Source organism: Uloborus diversus, chromosome 7 (assembly GCF_026930045.1).
Source record: "Uloborus diversus isolate 005 chromosome 7, Udiv.v.3.1, whole genome shotgun sequence".
Classification (NCBI taxonomy): Eukaryota; Metazoa; Arthropoda; class Arachnida; order Araneae; family Uloboridae; genus Uloborus; species Uloborus diversus.
The window spans coordinates 69,402,201-69,424,970 of NC_072737.1; the positions used below are offsets into that span (position 1 = coordinate 69,402,201).

The following is a 22,770-nucleotide window of genomic DNA, read 5'->3' on the forward strand; positions in this document are numbered from 1 at the left end:
TTTTCTAATTTGGGGGAGGGGGTCTCTGCAACATTGAGGGAGATGTGCCCTTGCTCTTAGGGGGGTGGCACCCCTGCTTTTAGTCATAACTCAACTGATTTTAGTTTTACTTAGTGAAAATAAATATAGGTGATTGTAATAATAGTCCTAAATTCCATATAGCTCATAAATCAAATTAAATAATTAATTTGATTTAAAAAAAATATAAAATTTAAATATTTTATCACTATGTAAAACCTGGACAAAATTATAACTTCAAAGATGAAAAATCCAGGATTACTAAAAAATTTTGCTTGAATACATCAGTTTAAAGCCACAACATGTATCAATGTTGCCATTAACAATCATTAATAGCTTTTTTTTAAAAAATAAATGACTGACAGTAAAAATATGACTCAAAAATAAAAATTATTGTGCATGAAATTCTAAATTTTGTGTTCTCTACCTATAAAGGTGTCTTTTAGCAAGTATCAAGAAAAAATTCAAAAATTCATATTTTTGCAGGGGGCAAAATCACAGCAGAGTACAGTTTCTAACTTTTTCAAAAGAGAAAAAAAAAACATGATAGTAACAATGCTAATAACAATAGAACAAATGTTAAGCAAACATGCAATTGTGCATAAAATGCACTCAATAATTTCATAAAGTACATCTATATATTTTTTTTAACTTTAAAGCTCATTTCACATGCTAAGTCTTCCCTCCATCTATATATATATAAATGAATGTTTGTCTGTATGTCATCCATGAACTCAAAAACTACCCGGCAGATTTGGCTGAAATTTTCTCTGTTTGTTATTTCTGGTACTGGGAATGTTTATAGAACAGTTCGAAAAAGATCCGATCGATAGTTCCTTTTTTATTCCAATTAAGTCACAATCCATTGGATAAATACGAATAAAATTATCGGCTGCAGAAATTAATTCGCATGAAAGATCTCATTGATAAGAAGTTAGCTGTTGCCATTTTTCTTGAGTTTGAACAAATAAATTCTTTCTTTATTGTTTTATGGCTTTTCATGCAACGGGGGGATTTAAAAAAATTTCTATTTGATATTTTTAGCGATTGATTGATCTTGCAAACTGCGTGAGTACAAAATTTGAGTATAGTCACGGCTTCACTTGATACCTGGACCGATTATTATGAAAATTGCTATATATATATATGTATTTTTCCACGGAGAAGGTGCATAATATGCTCATTGAAGCCATGCCACCAGGTGGCACTGCAGAGTAGCAACTTCTGCCCAGTTCAACCGATTGTCATGAAAATCAGTATAATGATGTATTTTTTTGTTGGCATAGCAACGCGCGTCGGGTACAGCTAGTAGTTTATATTTCATAGTATAAGCACATTACAACTGATTCACACTGTCACAAAAATCATTAGTCCTGCCAAATTTATTGAAAATTTTACAACAACTTAATAACTCTTATTTTTCATTAGTTTAAACTAAAAGTTTAAACATCTGTCTAGCATGGAAATTCTTATGCATTTAAATTTCACATTTTAAGTTATGCATTTAATCACAATTCTTTAATTTTAATTAAATATTTTTAAAAATATTTAATTAAAATTAAAGAAAAGGAACTTTAATATTACTATTGATTCATCTGATATAAAGACTTTGATCTAACAACCTAAATACAAAAGTACGAATGAGGTTGACATAAGTCATTTCATCCTGCAAATTAATAAAATACAGTGCTGTTCTAAGGAACAGTGCCCAGGGCGATAATTTTCAAGAGTCACCCTCCCCCCCTCCCACTCAGATAAATCAAACTGGTTAGAAAACAATTCATTACACAGCACGATATACATTGGCCTTCTTTTAAAAGGGTCAAACTCACGCCAACCACTGCAGAAGGCATATAATTAATGGAAAAGTACAGAATATTTTATATTCCGATTATTATACAAACAAATATGCAACTATGTGCATCGGAAAAGACAGGAATTCAATCCAATGAGTGAGCATTTTAACAGCTATTTAAACAAACACTTAGAAAAACACTAAAAAAAATTTAAATAAAAAAAAAAGAAAAAGAAAATGAAAATAATTTAATTTTAACACAGCAAAAGCTAAGTTCATGCCACTCTCTTATATCTTGGCACCCTGAGTGATTGTCCTCCTTTTCGAACGTCCCTAATAAAATATGTACCAATTATTTATAATTTATATTTTAAAGTTTATAAATTAAAAAAGTAGATTTTTCAACTTACTGGCAGAAGTTTTTTAAACATATATACAGGACTAGAATGTGGATTTTTTGGAGCTATGATTTCACTAAAAACTAAGGCTTGTTCAAAAAGAAACACTTGTCTGTCTTTAAGCTTGTGAGCTTGTTCGCCGATCTTCAACTGACCTTGGAACAAAAGTTGACCTTGCTGCGCTAAATTTATCTGGAAAACATTATCAATTGAATATAGCTAAAAATGACGACGAATAAAAATGTATTTATAATACATAAAATAAAGGTATTTATATATTACACCCCAAACTAAAAGTTACAAAAAACTTTTTCAATTAGTAAAAGGCCTTTACTGACATCTTGACTGAAGTATTCAAGTTCCTGTTTAACTGGGGCTCAGATTATGCTGGAGCAGCAACAAGAAGCATTAATCTTTATACATAAACTAGCAAAATACCCGGCGTTGCCTGGGTCAGAAATAAATGTAAGAAACAATCGCTACTTCCTTTCGTTTTCTGTTTTAACTGAAAGAACTCAAAACATATCACTTTGACGTGATTAAAAATCGAGTTTCTTCCTTACCCATTAAAGTAAAATAGCAATAAGTATAAAGAACGAATGAATATTCATTTAAAAACGAAAGCACAAAATTAAGCATATAAAAATTTGAAGAATTTCCAAAATATGAACTAACAAAAACAAAGAACACTGAAAAAAACGTGTGCTTTATTTAATTAAATAGTACACACTCAAAAGAAAAAAAAGCCCTCTACTATGTTTCTTTAAGGATGCAAAAAGTAGAGTTTTCAAATGTTTAAACGACTTTAAACTCATGTCTACTCCGGAGAAGCCTTGATTCAAAAATTTCATTATGATTACTTTTATTATTGCTGTTGTTAGGCAGCGAATTTTTGTAACAATGGGTTTTATATTCGCAACTTCAAAGCTCGAATACGCTACCTTGCGGTGATTACCAATACTAAAGAAAAAGGTAAAACATTCCATTCCACGAGTTTTCTTTGGGGTAAATTTCCGGCTTCAAGCAGTTTGTGGTGTAATGTAATTTCAGAAGAATAAAAAAGAAAGCTTCGCACAAATACGATGAAAATACAAATACAAATACAAAAGTGACAACCAGCAACAGGCTCTGGGCCCAGCTAGACTGGTCCTAGTCAATTTACAATCCCCAGTGAAGATCAATGGCCCTCTTAAAACTGTCTACTCCTTTGCTCATTACCACCTCTTCCGGTAAGCTGTTCCAAGGTTCCACTACCCTGCTAAAATAATAATTTTTCCTAATATCCATGTTAGCCTGAGATTTAAATAGCTTAAAACAATGACCCCTTGTCCTGTTTTCAGTGCTAAACTTTAGCCCCGTAACATCTTTCGTTTTAATAAATTTAAACAGCTGAATCATGTCCCCTCGGTCTCTTCTTTGCTCAAGACTGTACATTTTTAGCCTTCTAAGCCTGGAATCATAATCTAAGTGGGAAAGTCCACTTATTAGCCTTGTAGCCCGCCTTTGAACCCTTTCCAATACATTAATGTCTTTCTTAAGATAAGGAGACCAAAACTGAACAGCATACTCCAAATGGGGTCTTACCAAACTTCTATATAAGGGCAGAAGAACTTCTTTAGATTTATTTGAAATAGATCTATTGATAAACCCAAGCATCTTATTGGCTTTGTTGCTAGCAATGCTGCACTGTTGGCTAAACTTTAAATCCTGACTTATTAGGACCCCCAGATCAGTAACTTTGTCTGCCTGACTAATGACTGAACCTTGCAAATAATAACTTGTACACTTATTTCCATGCCCTAAATGTAGCACTTGACATTTCCCAACATTAACAGCCATACCCCATTTATCAGCCCACTCCGTAATATGATCTAGATCCTCTTGCAGCTGATTTGCTTGTTCTTCATTTTCTACAGTCCCCATAACTTTGACATCATCAGCAAAACAATTCATGTTCCCAGAAATATTTTTGTGAATATCGTTCATAAAGACAATGAACAAAACAGGCCCTAACACTGATCCTTGAGGAACCCCGCTTAAGACCTCACTCCAATTAGAATAATTTCCCCTTACAACTACTCTTTGTTTCCTTCCGGTCAGCCAATTTTTTACCCAAATGAAAGTTTTCCCTCCTATTCCTATATCAGCTAATTTGCTAAGTAGAGCAACATGCGGTACCTTATCGAAAGCTTTTTGAAAATCAATGTAAACAACATCTACAGGCTTCTTATTGTCCAAAGCCATGGTAACTTTGTCATAGAAATGTAATAAATTAGTTGCACAAGATTTACCTTTCCTGAAACCGTACTGAAAACTAGTCAATAGATTATTAGTCTCTAGAAAATTTACTATCTTAATTTTCATCAATGTTTCAAAAATTTTGCAAACCACCGAAGTTAGACACACAGGTCTATAATTTCCCGCACTCCCTTTAGACCCTTTCTTGAAGAGCGGTGTAATGTTAGCCAGCTTCCAGTCCTCTGGCACTGTCCCCGAATTATAAGAAGCATTGAAAATGTTTGCGAATACATCTGCTAATTCCTCTGCACATTCAACTAAAATTTTCGGATAAATATTATCTGGCCCCGGAGCCTTTAAAGTACTGTCATTCACTAAACGTCAAAGCAAGTTATAAGTTATGGCATTTCTTTGTTTCACCTTTTTTCATCCGCCATTAGACAGTGGCTGCTGCGCCTCCTATAATTTATTCGAGTTGCGAATTTAATTATTTAATGGGGAAATGATATGAAATTTACTGTTTTCCACCATAACTTCTTACAACTAAGTTTTTAAGGAATAAATTACAGCCTAAGTTGCTCCCTCATAATGTATATCTATGGTGAAAAAATGGTTAAAATCCGTCCAGTACTTTTGAAGTTTACCCCGGACACCCGGACAGAGATTAGCCCTTTATGTATAAAGATGAGGATGCAATTCTTAAGAAAGCAATGTCATGCTTGTTCCAAAGAGGCCTTGTTTCAAAATTTACATTATGATTACTTTTAATATTGCTGTTGTTAGGCAACGAATTTTTGAAACAATGGGAACAATTTTGAAACAATTTTTAACAATTTTTTCACCACAGATAGCTACATTATCAGGGAGCAACCTAGGCTATAATTTATTCCTAAAAAACTTTGTTTAAAAACATTATGATGGAAAACAGTACATGTTATGTAATTTCCCCATTAAATGATTAAATATAAAACCCATTGTTACGAAACTTCGTTGCCTTACAACAGCAATATTAAAAGTAATCATAATGAAAATTTTGAATCAAGGCTTCTCCGGAGCAAACACGAGTTTAAAGACATTTAAACATTTGGAAACTCTATTTTTCGCACCCTGAGGGAAACATAGTAGAGAGCTTTTTTTGTTTCTTTGTGTGTGTGTGTACTATTAATTTAAATAAAGCGCATGGTTTTTTTTAGTGATCTTTGTTTTTGTTAGTTCATATTTTGGAAATTCTTCAAATTTTTATATGCTTCAATTTGGCTTTCATTTCTAAATGAATACTCGTTTGTTCTTTATATTCATTGCAATTTTACTTTCATGGGTAAGGAAGAAGCTCGATTTTTAATCATGTCAAAGTGGTGTGTTTTGAGTTCTTTCAGTTAAAACAGAAAACGAATGAAAGTAGCGATTGTTTCTCACAATTATTACTGACCCAGGCAACGCCGGATATTTTTGCTAGTGGTTGAATAAAAGAACAAGCGAAACATAACCATCCAAAAAAATTCTAGTAATCAACCACAGTAGTACACTCTACTGGAAAAACTCAAGTGCTTTCTGTAATTCTACCACTTAGATGCCATATAACTTCCCAAAAATCTAGATAATTTCAATAAATAAGATTCTTTTAAAGTCGAAGAATTATGTGACCAGAATACAGGAACTAAATGTCAACTCAAAGTCAAAGATAATATGTAAAACGCACGCAATAGGGTAAGTTCAGACCAGTGCCCTGTTCATTGTTGAGTGAGGATTAAGATTAAGAGATTAAGAATAAATAATAGGGTAACTGGATAAAACATTACAGCAGGAATTAGTAGGTAAATGGAGGGAGCAAATACAATCATTGGCTTAGCAAAAACTGACCCAAAGACGCCAAGCCGCGTCACTCAACAACGACGAATAGTTGGCATGTTTTGCGTGAAACAAGTGAAAGGAACCTGGTTTCTTCCAACGCTTTGCTTTAAAATCTCTCACCTGACTTGGGGTCTTGGCTTCACGAATGCAAATCTTCACTCCCTCCATTTTATCTCTTCTCAATGATTAAGATACACAGAAAACTTTTTGATCATACTTCTAATCTTATTCGTGTAAAAATATTTCTAACAAGTACTTGATCAGAGAGATTCAATCATAATGGGTAAAAAAGTAATCAGAAAAACCCTTCACCTGAAAACCTTGTAACCGGCTCAGATTAAGGACATCGTTGGCTGTTTTGTAAATTATGTGCATTATGTGGACGGCTTTTTCTAATTGCTGAGCTTCTTCATCAATGTCTGCAAGCTGAGTATATTTCAAAATGTCCTAAAAAAATTAACCCGTTAGTTACATAACAGGATTTAAGTTCATAAAAGGAAATGTAATGGTTAAAAGAAAATATTAATTAAATAAAATTTAACATGTTCTTATGAGCAAAGGTAAATGAAGAGTAGTTAATGAAGAACTTTCAACTGATTTTTATTACTGCAAATACTTAAAAAATGAAACTTACAAGCCCTACCCTGAAAAGAGTCAAAAAGTGATGCAATCAAACCAACTGATATAATTAGTTTTCTTTTGAGTATTATAATGAAATACAAAACATGCATTTTACTTTAAGAACTGTAGTGTTTCTCAAATACAAATACAAATACAAATGTGACGACCAGCAACAGGCTCTGGGCCCAGCTAGGCTGGTCCTAGTCAATTAATTAGTCCCCAATGAAGATCAATGGCCCTCTTAAAGCTATCCACTCCCTTGCTCATTACCGCCTCTTCCGGTAAGCTATTCCAAGTGCCCACGACCCTGCTAAAGTAGTAGTTTTTCCTGATTTCCAAGTTAGCCTGAGATTTAAATAGCTTAAAACAATGACCCCTTGTCCTGCTTTCCCCACAAAAATTTAATCCATTTACATCTTTCATTTTGATAAATTTAAATAACTGAATCATGTCCCCTCTGACTCTCCTTTGCTCCAGGCTGTACATGTTAAGCCTATTAAGTCTGGTATCATAATCTAAATCTGAGAGTCCCCTTACTAATTTAGTTACCCTTCTTTGAACCCTTTCCAATACAAAAATATCTTTCTTTAGATAAGGCGACCAAAACTGAACAGCATACTCCAAATGAGGTCTTACTAAACTCTTATATAAAGGCAGAAGAACTTTCTTAGATTTGTTTGAAATAGATCTATTGATGAACCCAAGCATTTTGTTGGCTTTGTTACTAGCAATACTGCACTGTTGACTAAACTTGAAGTCCTGATTTATAAAGACACCCAGATCCATAACATTTTCTGCCTGATTTATGACTGAACCCTGTAAACGATATCTCATACGCTTATTCCATGACCTAAGTGTAGCACTTGACATTTCCCTACATTAACTGCCATACCCCATTTATCTGCCCACTTAGTAATATGATCTAAATCCTCTTGCAGCTGTTTTACTTGTTCTTCATTTTCGACAATCCCCATAACTTTTACATCGTCAGCAAAACAATTCATGCTTCCAGAAATATTTTCATTGATGTCATTCATAAATATAATAAACAAAAGAGGCCTTAAAACTGATCCCTGAGGAACCCCACTTAAAACATCACTCCAATTAGAATGATTTCCTCTCACAACTACTCTTTGCTTCCTACCAGTAAGCCAATTTCTAACCCAAAGTAAAGTTTTTCCTCCTATTCCAATGTCAGCTAACTTGCTGAGAAGAGCAACATGCGGTACCTTGTCAAAAGCTTTTTGAAAATCAATATAAACAACATCCACACATTTTTTGTTATCTAAAGCTGAGGTAACCTTGTCGTAGAAATGCAATAAATTAGTAGTACAGGATTTACCTTTCCTGAAACCATACTGCAAACTAGTCAACAGACTATTAGTCTCTAAGAACATCATGATCTTAATTTTGATCAAAGTTTCGAAAATCTTACAAATCACCGAAGTCAAACTTACAGGTCTATAATTCCCAGCAATACCTTTAGACCCCTTCTTGAAGAGTGGCGTTATGTTAGCCAGCTTCCAGTCCTCTGGCACCATCCCCGAGTTATAAGAAGCATTGAAAATATTCAAAATAACATCCACTAATTCCTCTGCACATTCAACTAAAATTTTTGGATAAATATTATCTGGTCCCGGAGCTTTAGTTGCTTTAATCTTTTTCAAATGAAATAAAACCTCCTCCCTGGAAAATACCAAATCCTCAAGCTGTATAATAGCTTGTGTCTTGTTAGTGTCAACTGTTGAGATACAGTTATCGTTAAACACACTGGAAAAAAAGTTATTTAGAACATTTGCAATATCCCTATCGTTTTGGATTAAATTTCCATGCTCATCAACCAAAGGCCCAATTTGACTGTTTCGAGCTTTCCCAGAATTAGCGTAAGCAAAAAACCTCTTAGGGTTCCCATCAATGTCATCTGCCAGCCTTTGCTCCAATTCCCTTTTCTGAATCCGTACCAAATACTTAAAATTTTGCCTTGCCTTACCATACTGGAGCCTCTCCGCACTCTGACCAGTTTCTTTAAACTTACGAAAAGTGGCTTGCTTATAATTAAGAGCTTCTTTAGTCTCCCTGGAGAACCACATGGGCCAAATTTTGGTACTAACACCTTTTCTCCTAAATGGAACATAGTCCCCAACGGTTTTAGCAAGTTTATCCTTAAATTCCGTCCACTGCTGATCTACGTCGCTATTTTCCAACCCTGACGAAAAAACCTCTTTCAAGCTCTGCCTAAGTGCAACAAAATCAGTGTTTCTGAAATTGGGCACAAACCTAAAATTATCATCTTTGCACACTTCAAATTTAACCCGGAACCTAATGCTGTTATGATCACTATCTCCAATATGCTCCTTTACACTCAACCCCTGAACAAAACTACCTATGTCACAAAAAACTAGATCCAAAATTGCCTCCTCTCGAGTTCCCTGAGTTACAACTTGATCTAAGAAACAGTCACCAATTACTTTTAAAAATTCCTCTTCTTTGCCATTACCAGGGTAAAAATTATTCCAATCAATACCCGGAAAATTGAAATCCCCCATTATGATAACGGATCCCTTACTGGACATGTCACTAATAATACGGTACATCTGTTCATCTTGTCCGTGGTTTGAATTAGGTGGCCTATAAATGTTTCCAAAGCGTAGCTTTTTGCCCTTACTGCTCATCAACTCCAGCCAAACCATATCAATATCAGTAGGCTTATCATTTATGACCAATTCATTGCAAATAAAATTGTCTCTAACATAAAATAAAACCCCACCACCTCTTTTACCTACTCTATCCTGTCTGAACAAATAATACCCAGCAATATGCAATAACTCTGCATCAGATTCGGTAGCCCATGTCTCTGTAATTCCAATAACATCCAACTTCTCATCCATAACTATGCTTTTCAATTCATCCATCTTGTTCCTAATACTGCGAGCATTGGTATAGAAAACTTTAAGCATGCCTAAGTTGCTTTTATTTAACACCCTGAAATTTCCTAAATTACAATTGTTAACATTACTACTCTTGTTCGTCACTTTATTTCCATTTCTAGCAATACCCAAAAAAATTTCATTCTCTCGATGCCTGATGCTTGAACCATGCCCCCCATTCCAACTTAGTTTTTTTGACTCCGAAGCCCTTAAAATTAATCCACTAATCATTTTGACCCCTGTAGAGCTCAGATGCAGGCCATCCCTAGCAATCCAATCCCGTTTACAATGACTCCATACATCAATGAACCTGATACTGCGCTTTTCGCAAATTGACTTCAGTAGCAAGTTCATACACCTCGCACGTTGATTTAGCCAGCTCCTATGCACTCCATACCTGGGAAGCAAACCAACCACTTGGACATTCGTCGAAAAGCTGGTTGCTTTATCCAACAGGGATTCCCATTCCATAGAAAACTCCTCATTTTTACTGTGACCTACATCATTTGTTCCCACCCACAAAGTAACCATGTCCTCCTTATGCAATACTCCCTTCTTTTCCGCAACCATATTAACGTCTTTTACCCGAGCCCCTGGTAAACAACACCTAGCCACCTTACGCTTTACTCTCCCAACTGTGTTACCCACCTCCCTTACCATAGAGTCCCCCAAAATTACACCCTTAGTTTCCCAATCTAACTCCTCATTTGAAACTTCCCCCTGAATCTCTGGAACATTTATACCCTCTGCAACTGGCCTACACCCTAATGCTAACTGGGCTTCCAAAACTAGCATCTTAAGTCTTAAGTCTGAGAGTTCAGCACATTTAGTGCAAATATAATCCTCCTCAAAAACACTCATTTTCCCTTCCTATACCTTTTTTTTCAACACTTGCTCTCTTATATGCCTCCTTAATTTAGAAGTTGATTTACAGGGGTACTCACTTGAGATATTGGAAAATAATTAAGACTGATTCGCTGATGTGATGCACTAACAGAGCACCTCCTACTTCAGGGTTTTTTTTTTTTTAAACTTTCAACAAAATATGTAGAACTCTCCCGGAGGAAAAAAAATCACTAGAAAATTTGAAAAATATGCATATTTGAATTGAGGGGGTCATTTTACATAAGAATCAGCAAGAATAATGTCAGAAGCATTTTGAAGATATTTTTTTGCTGCACAATGCTATTATGAGCATTTTAATTCAAATCTTCAACATATATAGGTGGGGGCAAATATCTGTTTGGCTCTGATTGCAACACATACTTTAGTTAATTTTTTTCAGCGGGATGGAGAGGGAGGGTTATAATTGAAATTTTTTTTTCTGATGGTAAAGCATATTTTAACCCATTTTCGGCCGAAGGTGCGTATACGCACCATTTCAGCAAAGAATTTTAATTAAAGCTGTTTCGTATATTTTTTACAAATTTAATTTTTATGCTATTTTAAAAGGTTTTGAAGGCATCTATAAAATAATAGTAATTCATTTGGAGCAAGCACTTTCTTTAGAGTAAATTTCAAAATATGCTTGTTTTTTACCTTGAAACGTCGACTGTCAAATTCGACCTTTTGAAATTGTATAATTAATCCACTTGAGATTAATCACACGTTCTTATAATGGGTTAAAGTTGTAAATTCTATAGATAAAATTTTTAAAAAATGTAATAAAAAATCTTATAAATCGTTATTTAAATTTAATGGTGCGTAAATGCACCATTGGCTGAATGCATGAACAATAAGCAAAAATTGAAAACCTAGTTTTTATGCAAGGAATCGTACTTTTTTTTTCTTTCTTTTTTTTTTTTGCAAATTGTCGTTATTTTATTTAAATTTGTCTAATAGATGTGTCCTAATAGTTTTCTCTATTTTTTTTTTTTTTTGAAAAAATATGCTAATGACAATAATAGTCACGATTTCCAATTTTCCGCAATCGACTTGAAAATATTTTTAGGCATACTAATTCCTTCTGGATATTATTCTCTTCCCCAAGTAGATATGCACTGGTTTTTAGATGAGGATAAAGGACTGCCAATAATTTGGAAAAGCACGAGTCGAATCAGATTTAAAAACATAAAAACAAAATATCCATTTTCCGATAACTCTTGCCTTGATAAAACAGACAAGTTTACTTACTTATTACGCCCATTTTCCTGCATCTATAAAAAAAAAGTATCTACAATTTGGAATCTTTTCTCAAAATTTGTCAATTGACGAAGAGATGGTGCCTTATTTTGGAAGGCATTCATCAAAAATGTTCATAAAGGGAATGCCAGTAAGGTTTGGATTCAAACTTTGGTATTTGTGCTCATCAGACGGATCATTTGGTGAAAATACGGTACAAATAACACATCCAAACAAGGGTCGTCCATCATCCGCAGCTCTACCGAAAGAAATACGGACTGATAGAATCACATATACCATAAATGAACACTAAAAAAAGCCCGCAGACGATGTAAAGTGTACAAAAACCACACGATTTATTTGTGCCTCAAATGCACAGTCCATTTACATTCAAAATGCTTCGAAAATTTTCATTTAAAAATGTAAATATTCGACTAAGAATAATATTGTTCCACTGAAATATTTGTTCACTGATTTGGCCAATGGTGCGTTTACGCACCATTTTATTTTTTTAATTAAATATTATTTTTTATGCAAGAAACTTTTTGTGTCTTAATGGATGCATTTTAAACCTAATTTTAAGAAAATATTACCACATGTTATAAAATTTCCATGCTCGGCCTGAAATGGGTTAATTAAAATATTTTTTCTGCAGGGGGCGGGAAGGGTAGCAGTACAGTAGAAGACCCTTATAACGCACACCTTGGGATCAGAGCTTTTGCGTTATACAGGTTTTTGCATTATATAGATCATTTTACAAATTTTGAAACTAATATTCAGAATATATCTATATATTAGCACTTCAGAATGAGTTTTATCTGCAATGAGTATTAAAGCACCAATATTACAATTAGTTATTCACAAATAAATATGTTTCACAATCAAAATCCTGCACTTCTGCTAGCTTCATGGTTTGCAAAACAGCTGCATTTTTAAGAGCCATTTGGTATTTTCTGTTTATTATGAGTACTAATTTTGAATTTAAAAGCTTTGAAATAAGATGGAAAGATGAAAAACTTTCAAAATTTAATTTGCCTAACAATTTTTATTTTTGCAAAGCAAAACAGAGGTATTTTTTAAACTTCAAAATCTATTGTTTACTTCTGAAAAGTAGTGCGGTTTATAGAGAATTGCGTTATACAGGTCGGCGTTATAACGGTCTTCTACTGTATTTCTTTCTGCTTTAATTGTGACGTGTATTTGAGTGGAATTTTTATTTTTTCTAGATGTAAGGTGGTTTTTAATAATAAAAAAAATCTGCAGGGTTGGGGGGGAAGGGATGTTTGTTTAAATATTTTCGCCAGAGCAATTAGATTTTTAAATTGATCGGAACTAGATTACGGTAGCGTGGTCATTTGACAAGAAGATAGGTAGGTAGGTGATTCAAGATCAAGTTAATAAACTACTTTACAATTTGAAGCAACTACCAATGTAATGGATTTTGTAGCTTTACTTATTTATTTAGCAGAATTTTTCTATTTTAATTGAACTTTTGGAATGGCAGTCTGTGTTGCTGATACTTTTAAAAACTGGATCACGACCGCATTACCATAACATTGCCCAATGGCAGAATTATGATAATGTTATTGCTTTCATTGTATTATTTGAGTTTTCAAATAACTGGGTACCAAATCAATTCTAAAAAGTCCATTAAAATTTTAAAAAAGAATGTTTAAAATCATAAAAAACTCAGTTAAAATTTAAAATAATATATCAAGAAAATTTTAAAAAGTCATTAATTTGCATTAATACTTCATTAAAAATGTAAAATAATCTGTCAACTGCATTCTCTATCTTTAATTGAGAAGCAACTACATTTCTATGTTACCATAAACGAAGCCATATTTTAGTTTTCCTAAGCATACCTGTTTCCTTTCTGACTGATACCCTTTGTTTTAACCCAGTTAGGTTCTCAAAAGCATAGAGTAATGAACAGAGCCATTTTCCTTACCCTACTTTCAGACAAATTTCTGTACAGACATATTGTTGGGAAATTGGATCTAAGGCTAAATGGCGTTTATGCATTTTAGTAAAAGAAAATGATTTCTTTAGTTCTGAGGAGAGGGTAGATTTTCATTAATTCCAGGGACTTCCTTCAAAACATGGGCATTGCCATACAGGCCTTGTTAGTTTCTTGTATTTATTCAAATCCTTTAAATGTCCATGATAGAATATGCATGATTAGTAAATAAGTTATACATTACATAATGGTACAAAATTTTCAAAGCAGCAGCTTAGTTTGTAAAATTGCAGATGTTGTCAAAAAGCTATCATTGTAGTTAAACTTATAGTTTCAGATTCCATTTCAAAAGGGATCATAAAATGATAAACATACAAAAAACTTACCTTCAACAATAACTTGTATTCCAGTATTCGCTGCACAGGCCTTGTTAGTAAATCATAAAGATGATGTTCAAGTTTATATTTACACCTGAGGTCCTACAGAATAAAACAATAAGCAATAAGTTTCTTCCACCTTTCAACTTAATTTCAGAGCTATGCTTTCCTTTAAGATTTTTTTACAGTTTTTTGAGACATATTTTAATAAAATGAAAAATAACATACACATTACATAATTATGTACATAATCTTTATAAGAAGACAAAAATATTAAAGAAAATTAACATTAGTTACCTCAAAATAGGAGTGGAGAAATTGAGCAACAATTTGCTCTGATTTGGGTTTATTTTGACAGTAGACAACATACATATGCAGTTTGAGTTCAGACTTCCTAAACAGAAGTCCAATGCTGCGAGGATTTTCTATATTATTTTGCAATTCTGGAAAAAAAGTGCTGTGGAACAAAAAATTGACTAATTTAGTGTAAAGTAATCGCTATAAATAAGCAATGCAATGCTTGTCAACTTTTATAGATTAGGTACAAAATTAAGGGATTATAACTGTTTTTTATGCTTCTATCCAGCAATCCTGATTTTTTTTTTCTTTTTTTTTTTTACACATTATGAGATTTATTTTAATCTTTCTGTTTTGGCAATTGGGGGAAATTACAAATGCAAAATACTGGCGATGCTTGCTAGCCAGACTGTAGGAATCGCTTTTCAAAACAGAAACTAACACTTTACAATTTGGCATGTACAGATAACACCAGAAAAATTATGTATTCAGTTCTTATGCAGTCATTAGAGGAGATACGGGCGGCATGTGGACTCACCCAGAAATAAATTTATTAATAATTGGCTTAAAAACCAGGCAGGGGCACACCGGCCCCATCAGTTTTTTTAGGTAAACAGCAAATTTCAGTCCTTCTAGTGTTAATAACTAATATTTAAAATAATTTTACTCATCAATTATTTTTTTTAGAAACTAATAAATAACATTCATACTTTTCTTCTTTCAGTATCGTTTATGTTGTCATTTTAAACAATCCCACAATTTTTTTATGCATTTACCATAAAAGTAATGTTAATGTACAGTGATTTTATAAAAATTATATCCTATTCAATCATTCCTGTGGAGAATTGTCCCACCAAATTTCCATTGAAGAACAAAACACAGAACAAACAGAATGACAAATTAATAAATTAAATAATTTTTTCCCCTTTAGCTTTGAGTTCTTGTTATTAACTAATTTAGCATGACAATATATAAAGGTTATAACATACATAAAGGTTATATGTAAAGGAATATAAAGGGACATAAAGGTTATGCATGTAACTTACTAATAAATACACATATATACTTAAAATACAGTATAACTTTGATTTAACAATACCGGATTTAACAATTTCCTCAATTCAATGATACATTTCACTGGTTCGAATTTGACTGCATTGATTGTCTACACTCCTCGATTTAACGATATCCTTAAGCTAAAGATATCTTTTTCCAGTTCCTTGACAATCGTTAAATTGGGGTGGTGTTAATGCATATATCATTATGTATATGTGTACAAACATTCAAAAACACATGCCAAACAAGTATACTTACTCTCGATGCCATTCAAAGATGGATTCAATATTTCCAAAAATAATATTTGTCTTATCTCCACGTAGGTCCTGAGGAATTGAAATGTCCCCTAACTTCATGGGCTTCATGTAACCCTAAAATTAAAAAAAAATAATAATTTATTACTATTCTAAGCTATGAACATACATATTACAGATGGTAGAGCCAATGCTTACTTCAATGACTGAATGTAAATCCTTTACATAGCTCTTTTCAGTTTCAATGAACTCTTGAATTATGCATCTGAAAGAAAATTTTGTTTTCAACATATGCAGGGAGCAATTAGGATAGAAAATATGCAATTCATGCTTAATAATAATAATGTAATTCATGCTTAATTACATTATTCATGCCAATTAAAATCATACTTTCTATTTTGTAAAAATTTTTCTCTCTCTTTGACCGTAATGTGATGTTTTTGTTTCCTTTCATCCGACTTGTATTCTGTGTGATGCTCCTGTACAAAATAAAACATTTTTTTCACGATTTCACACAAGATGAAGTACTTTAAGTGTTCTTTATAATGCAATTTATTACAATTTTAATTACCTTCTAAGCTGCATATGAGCATTAAGCAAAATTTACATGCACATTTCTTAGTTAAGGTGGAAGATGGAAATGAATAACACATTTAAGGAGAACTGAATTATACTTCCTTTTCACATCAACGCATGCAAAAATTTCACATTGCAAAAAAATGCTCATACACTAAAACAAACTGAAAAAAAAAAAAAGAAAGAAAGTATATAATTCAGTAAAATTACAATTTTAATTTCTGCATCAATACACGTTTAGTATTTAACTATGTTTAATGACTGGAGCTAGATTTATTTTTGCATGCACCATGCAAACAACTATCAGGAATTACAATCACACACACCATACGTTCCTTTACTATTTGTTCTATTTCAGAAGCCAAGTCGGTAGAACTACTGCCATCAGTGGAAGGTAAGGTTATTGGCTAAACAGAAATGTTAAGTAAGATAAGCATATAAATTTAATGGATAAAAACTTTCTGAATCCTCAGACTTTATGAAATTGAACAAATGAACAATAAATACACTGAATACATGAACTGTTATTGTTTCTTTAATTTCATTTAAATGCATTTCATCATAAAAATTTTGTCCCATCTATCTCACCATTGATAAGTTGATAGTTTTGGTTAATATTATAAAAAGAAACTGGAGATAACAACATTTTAAAGAGTTGAAAGCAAATCAACTCAATCACTAATTTAGATAAAAGAATAAATTTAAATTTAAAAAATAATGAGAAATTAAAACATACTCATGAAACATTCTGAAGCCAGTTTTAGTTCCCAGTGAGAATTCTAAGAGTTACACTTAATTTTTATTTCTGTGAAATGACTAATGAGTTTTTTATTTATTATTTAAAAATGGAAATGATAGCAAAATATCTTCAGTTATTAATCATGCTCATGAATGTTGAAAAATTCCAAGGTATTCCTTGTGCATAATTTATTTGTTTATAGTAAACAATGCCTGAAAGCATTATTAAAAAAGGAAATAATTAACTAAAATTATACCAATTGATTTATTTCTTAACTTTACTCTGGATAATTCCTTTTGTTGAAGTCTTTTTTGAATAAGTCTCCCCCCCCCCCTTCCCTTTAAGCAGGCAATAACTTTAGTATGAAATACTAATGACTATTTTCATAAACTATACCTTGAAAGTTTAGTTCATTGAAATACCAACAGCAGAGTCACTTTGCATAATTTCAAGTGTTTCTACTGTAATGTTGCTTATGTTCTGTATTTACTATTAAAGAAAACAATATTTCACAAAGCAAAGCATTTCTTTTTTCTATAACATGTGTGATCCATTTTGTTCATGTTCTAGTTGTGGCATCTTTGCCATTAATTGATGAGCAGCCCCAAAGGATTAAGAAATATAAAAAGGTAAATAAAATTTAGCGTTCTTTAGAGTTGTCCTTTAAAAATCTTCAAATAATTGGACAGTTCCTGAGATGAGCACTGTCTATTTGACCATGGCGATACAGAGGACAACAGGGAGAATCCTTCACTCTAATTCTATGTAGGTTATGTAGGTGTTTTTGCAACTAATCACGTCCAGTGCTCACACGAAAACAAGTCACTCCAACAGATCGAGGCAAGGAGCTGGGAATTGTATAGCTTTTATTGAGTAGGATATTCTACTTTCTACTCAGAGCTGTATCACTATTTAAGGAAATTCTGTTACTTTTAGAAGAATCCAGTTGGGTCATAAGAGATCCAACTTTAGCAAGTTAATCAGCCCCCTTGTTTCCAAAAATGTCACAATGACTCGGAATCCATTGGAGGGCAACACTTTTTTTAGTTTTCTTAAGTTCAAACAGTTTCATTCTACGAGAATAAACAAGAGCATTTTCATTATAATTTGAGCTGTACTGGACATGTGAAAAGCATAATGTGTTCTGTAATCTCATTGATGGCCTGAACTCCCCCTGGCATAAATTAGTTTAGATTTAATCCTTAACAGGAGAGGTGCAGTCTCACAGACCGCTTAAAAGTTCATCCGATCATCCCTATTTCATTTTCAGTCCATTTGAATGGTCTTTCCCAATAGCTTTTATTTTGTGATCTTGAACACCCCCCTTGCTTATCAGTATCTTTAGGCATGTGCAACTGGTTTAAATTTTATTGAATTCTTTAGAAGCGGTCTGCGAGACCGCACTTGCCCTTCAGTGTTACAATTTTCGGCAGTAGTAGACATGGCTCTTATAATGTTAGAAACCGCGGATATAGGTTCATTTAATCTTATCCGCGTTATGTGGAAGAGATGCATAATATTCTAGATGAGTTTGAGAGTTGTTTGAAATGTACACAAACGTTACCCAATGATGTTCTAAGGACAATGAAGGCGGAATTATTCCTCGAAATAAGACGCAAAATACTAACAGTTAAAGGGCTGTCAAAAATTTCCCGTAACCTTATATAACCAATTTTCTGGTACTAAAATATTCTGTATATATTAAAGCACTAAAATGAAATCATTAATAAATAATCGATTCGTTTTTATTACGAGTAGATAGTTATTTACTACAGCATACGATTTTCTCAAAAAATCTTAAGACTCTGCCAAAATTTCCTCGGAAAAGGTATATTTCGATTAAAAACTCAAAAATATTTTTTTCCCTTGCGAATAAAAGTTCAAAGAACATGTGTGGGAAATTAGAGGAATATATCATAATTGAACAATTTTTAAAAAATTTGCAAATAAAGCGGTCTCTGAAATCTCACATCCTCTGTTACGTCCTACTTCTTCACCTCCCATGTTACAGGTTAAAAGCTTCCATCACACAATATAGACAAACAAAATAACATTTCAAATAAAAATATTTCTCCCAAAACAGATACATTTAAAATATGAAAAGGAGCGCAAATTTGAGTTTTGAATTTCAAAACCTAAAGTTTAAAGGTAAATAAACATGTATAATTGCCAGATTATTGCAAAGGTTTTTAAAGGTAGCAGATCAAAAGCTTTAGAAACAGTTACTTTTGAAATTATGATAAACTCACATTTTAGCAAAAGCAGTTAATATACAAACCTGAAGCATTTCACGTCAACTAAGAAAACTTTGAAAATACAAACTGCAATAAAATCACATTTTTCAGCACTTTCCTATATAATTTACAATTTGATACTTACAAATTGGTGCTATCAGATAAATTGAACTTTCATTCATTTAAATGCTTGAAAAGAACATCATTCATAAGAATTCTTCATGGTTCTTTTTTGCTGCCAGATATTTTTCATAACCAGATACTTTCAAAAGCATGAGCTATCAGCAACTTTTTTTTTTTTTCAAAAAATTCAATTCTTTTAAATGTAAAAAAAAAGTGTTTAATAATATTCATAATTCAAAGAATATTTGACAAACCTTTTCACTACTATTGCCAGGTAAGTTTTGATGAACAGGAGTAAAACTATGTTCTTGTATTTTCATTGGGGGTGGAAGCTCTACATCTAACACTTCATCTTCTTCAATTGATATTTCTTTTTTACGTATTTCATTCTAAAGAAAAACAGAAGTGAACTGTCACATAACTTGCATTAAAAGGGAAAACTGTGCATAAAAGTAATTTTCAAAACAAAGCTTTTATTTCAAAAGTTTTGTTTTAAGATAATATTTAAAACTTGTGAAATTTTTATGCATATACTTTCTTTGGCATTAGGAACAAAAATAACACAGGGATAAAGAATTTCTAAAGAAAAATTTAAAACATGGAGGCTTTGATGCACCCTATTGTTCCCAGATAGCCTTTCCCCTATATCATTAATAAAAATAATAAATAAACAACAGCGGTAGAACTGAACCTTGTGAAACCCCACTTACAACAGTCAATCGAGGATAATAATTACCCTTAACTACTCTTTGTTTTCTCCCAGTAAACCAACTTCTGACTCAATTTGAAGTTTCTCCAATATACTGTATTGTCCTGTATATAATCCGCAGCGGCATATTATGCGCGGTGCTCTTTCCCCCCCCCCCCTAAGTAGAAAAAAACCATGTACAATAAACCCTGCCATAGACTGGAGTTCGTCTCGTCCCTGTGCTGGTCCCAAGCCCAGGTAAAAGAGGAGGGTTGTGCAATGAACTAAAAACCCATCCATGTAAAAAAAAACCATGTTTACAGAAACCACTAGATTTTCAGTTTAACAGTTAGAGCAGTCCTACTCTATGGCAGCAATATATGGAAGCTAACTTCTACAGCAAGAAAAAGAGCTTGATGCCTTTCAAACTAAAAGTCTGAGAAAAATATTAAACATATACTGTCCAGATAAATTATCGAATACAGACCTATACAAACGTACAAATTGCAAGTCGATAACCACTGATAAAAAAGCAACAGATGGTCATGGATAGGGCATGTTCTCAGAATACAGGCAACAGACCCAACAAGAACTGCTTTCACATGGGCCCCTGATGGCAAGAGGAAGCATGGGCGTCCAAAACTAACATGGCATCAGATGGCCATACAAGAAAGAAATGCCTTTGGTTGGCCAAGCTGAGGGAGTGCCAGGGAGGTGGCAATAAACCAGTCGGGATGGAATGCCATGCTAGCAGCCTCATGTGCCACTAGGCGTTAAGAGAATTGAGTTGAGTCATAATCAGCAGCGCCGTATATTCTGCAGCAATTTTTTCCTGCAAATGATGTTTCTCTAGCAATGTAAGGCCCCTATATATATATATATATATATACATACATATATATATATATATGTATGTATATATATATATATATATATGAGCTGACGCATCAGCTTAAGCTCTGCCATTTTAGATCGGAACACGTGTTTGAGTGGTTGTCTAAACTTAAGCTGATGCATCGGCCTGTATATATAGCAGCTCTACCGCAATCGAGCAGCTCGCAGTTCTTATCAAATGAGCATTACATACGTCATCGATGAGGTTCGGAATGGATGATGCCAGACCGTTTAATTTGCGCCTTTTGTTTTGCTAATGGTGCGGTTTTGTCTGCAAGGGAACGGAACTGCCACAGCTTGCTAGCGTTCACTTTAAATCACCATATTTAAACATTGTGACATTTTTACTAAAAAAAAACTAACCAAACAAAACAAAATCTAAACTATCAAAGCATGATTAAAATTTTTAGCTTTTAAAGCAGTCTTGATAAGAAAACATAAAGATAATCCAGCAGAGGGTCTTATTTCACCCGAAATTCAGTAACTGCACTAGAACTACATCCTTCACCTCTTGGCGAATTTATTTTGTGCCTATCGGTAGTTGGAGGATAGCTCGAGTGCGACTCGCGGGCAGGAGTGGAGGCGTTGGCCAGGAGTGAAGATGCAATGCTTGAGGAGAGGGAAAAACCAGAAATCCACATTGGATACGCTAAGAAAAAAAGACTGAATTAGCGGAATCTGTTACTTATTTTCTAAAACATAAACGGCAATTCTTTCAGAATTTCACCCGAAACTTTTCAGCTGTAAAATTTTTTTTTTCATCAGATTATCCACGGAAGATAATACGCACAATAAAATTTGGAATTTTTTCAACACATAATCTGCGGATTATATACAGGAAAATACGGTAAGTCAGTTTGCTTAACAGAGCAACATGTAACTTTTTGAAAGTCAATGTAAACATCTATAAAATTAACAATGAGAAACGGAAACAATAAAAACAAACATCTTTCAAAAGTCAGTTTTTTAATTTTTCTTAATAAACTTTTGAAAGACAATGAAAATAACTCTGTATGTTCATGTTGACATACATAATTAAAGAATTTTTTTCTCTCTTTTCTTGGAAACTTGTTTCTGAATTGCAGGAAATCAGTATCTTACTAAAATTTCACAGTGCAAAAGACGACACAATTTTAAGTTAGGGATACCTAGAGCTATAGATAGGGGTAGTGGGGGGAGGGGTGCTGTTTCCCAAAATGTTTGCTGTTCTACTGTAAAAATAGCACAAATGTAATGTTAATTGGTTTCAAACCACTTTTTCTTTTGATGAGTCCCCTAAAACTCAAGGCGAGTTCTTCCAAACATTTTTTCTCAACTACAACACTAGGAATGCGAATGTTCTCAAGGATTTCAAAAAAATTGGGCAAACGTGAACAAATGTAACAATTAAAAAAAAAGTAATATAGAGGAGGGGAAAAAGAAAAAATATATATAAAGAAAATCAAAGCAACTACCAACCTTTAACAACCTTCTACATTCAGGGTTTGCCAATGGTTTTTCATTTGATTCTGGTTTTGTCACAATCTATAATGAAAAATTAAAACCAAGTATTTACTTCAAGTGCCAAGATTTCATGGTCAGATGATGAAATTTTAAAAATATA

At 33.1% G+C, this 22,770-nt stretch overlaps 1 protein-coding gene across 1 annotated transcript in view; it reads right to left on the reverse strand.

Annotated features, from left to right (window-relative positions):
* The window catches only part of LOC129227013 (triple functional domain protein-like), a 100,433-nt gene that overhangs the window by 4,666 nt on the left and 72,997 nt on the right, over positions 1–22,770 (reverse strand). The window contains exons 39-48 of the mRNA XM_054861642.1: positions 22,626–22,691; positions 19,840–19,974; positions 16,816–16,896; positions 16,304–16,371; positions 16,112–16,178; positions 15,918–16,030; positions 14,604–14,763; positions 14,316–14,408; positions 6,613–6,747; positions 2,224–2,403 (exon numbers count right to left, since the gene is read on the reverse strand). Of these exons, the coding sequence (XP_054717617.1) occupies positions 2,224–2,403; positions 6,613–6,747; positions 14,316–14,408; positions 14,604–14,763; positions 15,918–16,030; positions 16,112–16,178; positions 16,304–16,371; positions 16,816–16,896; positions 19,840–19,974; positions 22,626–22,691 (1,098 nt within the window). The remainder of the gene's footprint in view (positions 1–2,223; positions 2,404–6,612; positions 6,748–14,315; positions 14,409–14,603; positions 14,764–15,917; positions 16,031–16,111; positions 16,179–16,303; positions 16,372–16,815; positions 16,897–19,839; positions 19,975–22,625; positions 22,692–22,770) is intronic.